Source organism: Manacus vitellinus, unplaced genomic scaffold, assembly GCF_001715985.3.
Source record: "Manacus vitellinus isolate BGI_N305 unplaced genomic scaffold, ASM171598v3 scaffold_87_pilon, whole genome shotgun sequence".
Classification (NCBI taxonomy): domain Eukaryota; kingdom Metazoa; phylum Chordata; class Aves; order Passeriformes; family Pipridae; genus Manacus; species Manacus vitellinus.
The window spans coordinates 153,452-156,032 of NW_021940854.1; the positions used below are offsets into that span (position 1 = coordinate 153,452).

General features: G+C 65.8%; 2 protein-coding genes across 2 annotated transcripts in view; both read left to right on the forward strand.

Moving 5' to 3' along the window:
- TMED4 (transmembrane p24 trafficking protein 4) overlaps positions 1 to 1,480 on the forward strand; it is a 2,254-nt gene extending 774 nt beyond the window's left edge. Inside the window, exons 2-5 of the mRNA XM_029964969.1 lie at positions 242 to 410; positions 622 to 747; positions 860 to 1,006; positions 1,093 to 1,480. Of these exons, the coding sequence (XP_029820829.1) occupies positions 242 to 410; positions 622 to 747; positions 860 to 1,006; positions 1,093 to 1,242 (592 nt within the window). The 3' untranslated portion in view covers positions 1,243 to 1,480. The remainder of the gene's footprint in view (positions 1 to 241; positions 411 to 621; positions 748 to 859; positions 1,007 to 1,092) is intronic.
- Positions 1,481 to 1,748: 268 nt separating this feature from the next.
- Positions 1,749 to 2,581, forward strand: part of DDX56 (DEAD-box helicase 56) — a 5,601-nt gene continuing 4,768 nt past the window's right edge. The window contains exons 1-2 of the mRNA XM_029964970.1: positions 1,749 to 1,820; positions 2,196 to 2,357. Coding sequence (XP_029820830.1) covers positions 1,758 to 1,820; positions 2,196 to 2,357 — 225 coding nt within the window. The 5' untranslated portion in view covers positions 1,749 to 1,757. The remainder of the gene's footprint in view (positions 1,821 to 2,195; positions 2,358 to 2,581) is intronic.

The window sequence follows — 2,581 nt, forward strand, 5'->3', positions numbered from 1 at the left end:
GTACGGGAGGGGGCAAGGAGACCACTGGGGACCGGGAGGGGCCACCAGGTGCTTTTTGGGGATGGGAGAGACCACCGGGATCTGGGAGGGGTCACCAGGGATGTCACGGGAGCGACCCCCGGGCACTGGGGGGGGCAACATTGGAGACCACCGGGTTGGGGGGAGGACGATGGGAGGGACTGAGAAACCCCTCAGGTGTGATGGGGAAGGGCAGGAGGAACCCCTGGGAAGGGGGATGAAGGGGCCGGGCTGGGGGGCACTGGGATGGGAGTTGGACCCTCCCCGACCCCGTGTCCCCCCCGTTCCCAGGGAACTACCGGACACAGCTGTGGGACAAACAGTCCGAGTCGTTCCTGCCCTCCACTCCCGGGCTGGGCATGCACGTGGAGGTCAAGGACCCTGACGGAAAGGTGGGCACCTCCAGGACAGGGCAGTGGCCCTCTCTTGGTGCCCTGGAGTGGGTGACAGTGGCCCTGTCCCAGTGTCCCAGGGTGTGACAGTGGCCCTTTCCCAGTCCTGGGGGTGTGACACGCCCCCCATGTCCCCAGGTGGTGCTGTCCCCGTGGTGTCACAATGTCCCTGTGGGTCCCTGGGCTGTGTGTGACACTGTCCCTGTCCCAGGTGGTGCTGTCCCGCCAGTACGGCTCCGAGGGTCGCTTCACCTTCACATCCCACACGCCGGGGGAGCACCAGATCTGCCTGCACTCCAACTCCACCCGCATGGCCCTGTTCGCTGGGGGCAAACTGGTACTGCTGGGGCAAACTGGGAACACTGGGGAGGGGTCCCCAACCCTAGGGGGAGTCTCTGCCACCCTGTGCCACCCTCTGAGCCCCCTCCTGACCCCTCCTGTGCCTGCAGCGGGTACACCTGGACATCCAGGTGGGTGAACACACCAACAACTACCCCGAGATCGCGGCCAAGGACAAGCTGACAGAGCTGCAGCTCCGGGCACGGCAGCTCCTGGACCAGGTGGAGCAGATCCAGAAGGAGCAGAACTACCAGAGGGTGAGCAGGGGGTCCTGCAGGGTCGGTTTGGGGGGATCACCCCATTTCCCCCCCTCTCTGACCCCCTTTCCCCATTTTTGGGGCAGTACCGGGAGGAGCGGTTCCGCATGACGAGCGAGAGCACCAACCAGAGGGTGCTCTGGTGGTCCATCGCCCAGACCATCATCCTCATCCTCACCGGCATCTGGCAGATGAGGCACCTCAAGAGCTTCTTTGAGGCCAAGAAGTTGGTGTAGCCACCCCAAACCCCTGAGAGGCTCCCCCAAATCACCCAACACGCCCCAAAGGGGGGATCCAACTCGCCCCAGGGGACTCCCACAGACCTGGGGAGGGACCTTTGCTGCCTGCTGGGACCCTGGGGATGGTGGGCAGGTTTGGGGGGGCCCTGCCTGCCATCTGGGAGGGGGGAACCCCCCCCTACTTTGGGGAAAATAAAGATTTTATTGGGGAAAATAAAAGGGTTTTTTGTTTCAATGGGGCTTCCTGGTGCTTTTTTGGACTGGGGAGGGAATCTGGTGCTGCAGGAAGCCAGGGTGGGGGTTCAGCCATCCAGCTACCTTTCTACAGTGCGTTTTCCCCCTCCCGGGGAATGAATCCCCCCAAAAAAGACCCCTGGGACAGGGGGGGACGAGGTTTCAGGGGCTCTTCCAGCCCCGAGCGTTCCTCCACCGCCAGGGGGCGCTGCGGCGCCTGCCTCCTCGGCGGCGCTCTGTGCACACAACCGGAAGTGTCTGTGGGCGGGGCGGCCAAGATGGCGGCGGACACGGCGGCGTCGGGCTTCGAGCACATGGGGCTGGACCCGCGGCTGCTGAGGGTGGGGGGCCCGGGGAGTACGGGGGGGGAAACGAGGGCCTTCGGGCCAGGGTCAGGGGGCTCAGCCCCACGGGAGGGGTCCACGGGGAGCGAGGGGAGGCCTCGAGGGGGCTGAGAGGGTTTTGGAGTCCCTGGGGATCCCCACCATGGGGAGGGAGTATCTTGGGGGGGCACTGGGGACCCCGGGTTTGGAGGGGGATGTCTGTAGGACAGAGTGGGACAGTGAGGACCCCCGTTTTAAGGAGCGGGTGTCTGTGGGCCTTGGGGGGCACTGATGACCCCACCGTGGGGAGGGCGTATCTGGGGGGGGGTTCTGTGTCCCCCACCATGGACAAGGGTTGTCCTGGTCCCTGTGGTGACCCCGGTGCCTCCCCAGGCGGTGGCAGAGCTGGGCTGGGCAACTCCCACGGCCATCCAGGCCCAGGCCATCCCCCTGGCATTGGAGGGCAGGGACCTGCTGGCACGGGCCAGGACGGGCTCCGGGAAAACAGGAGCCTACGGGCTACCCCTGCTGCACAAACTGCTCAGCATCAAAGAGGTGAGGGCATGGGGGGCACGGGGGATGGGGGGGTATTGGGCATCCTGGCAGTGGGGTCATGGGGGCACCTTGGGGTGTTGGGTGGTGGGGGGCACCATGGGGCATCCAGGACATGGTGGGCTCTGTGGGGCACAGGGGTGTCCTTGAGGTCCCTGTCGCGCCCGGTGTCAGTGCTGGTGCTCACAGGCTGTGTGGGCACTGGTGCCCTCGGGGGGTGCAGGGCC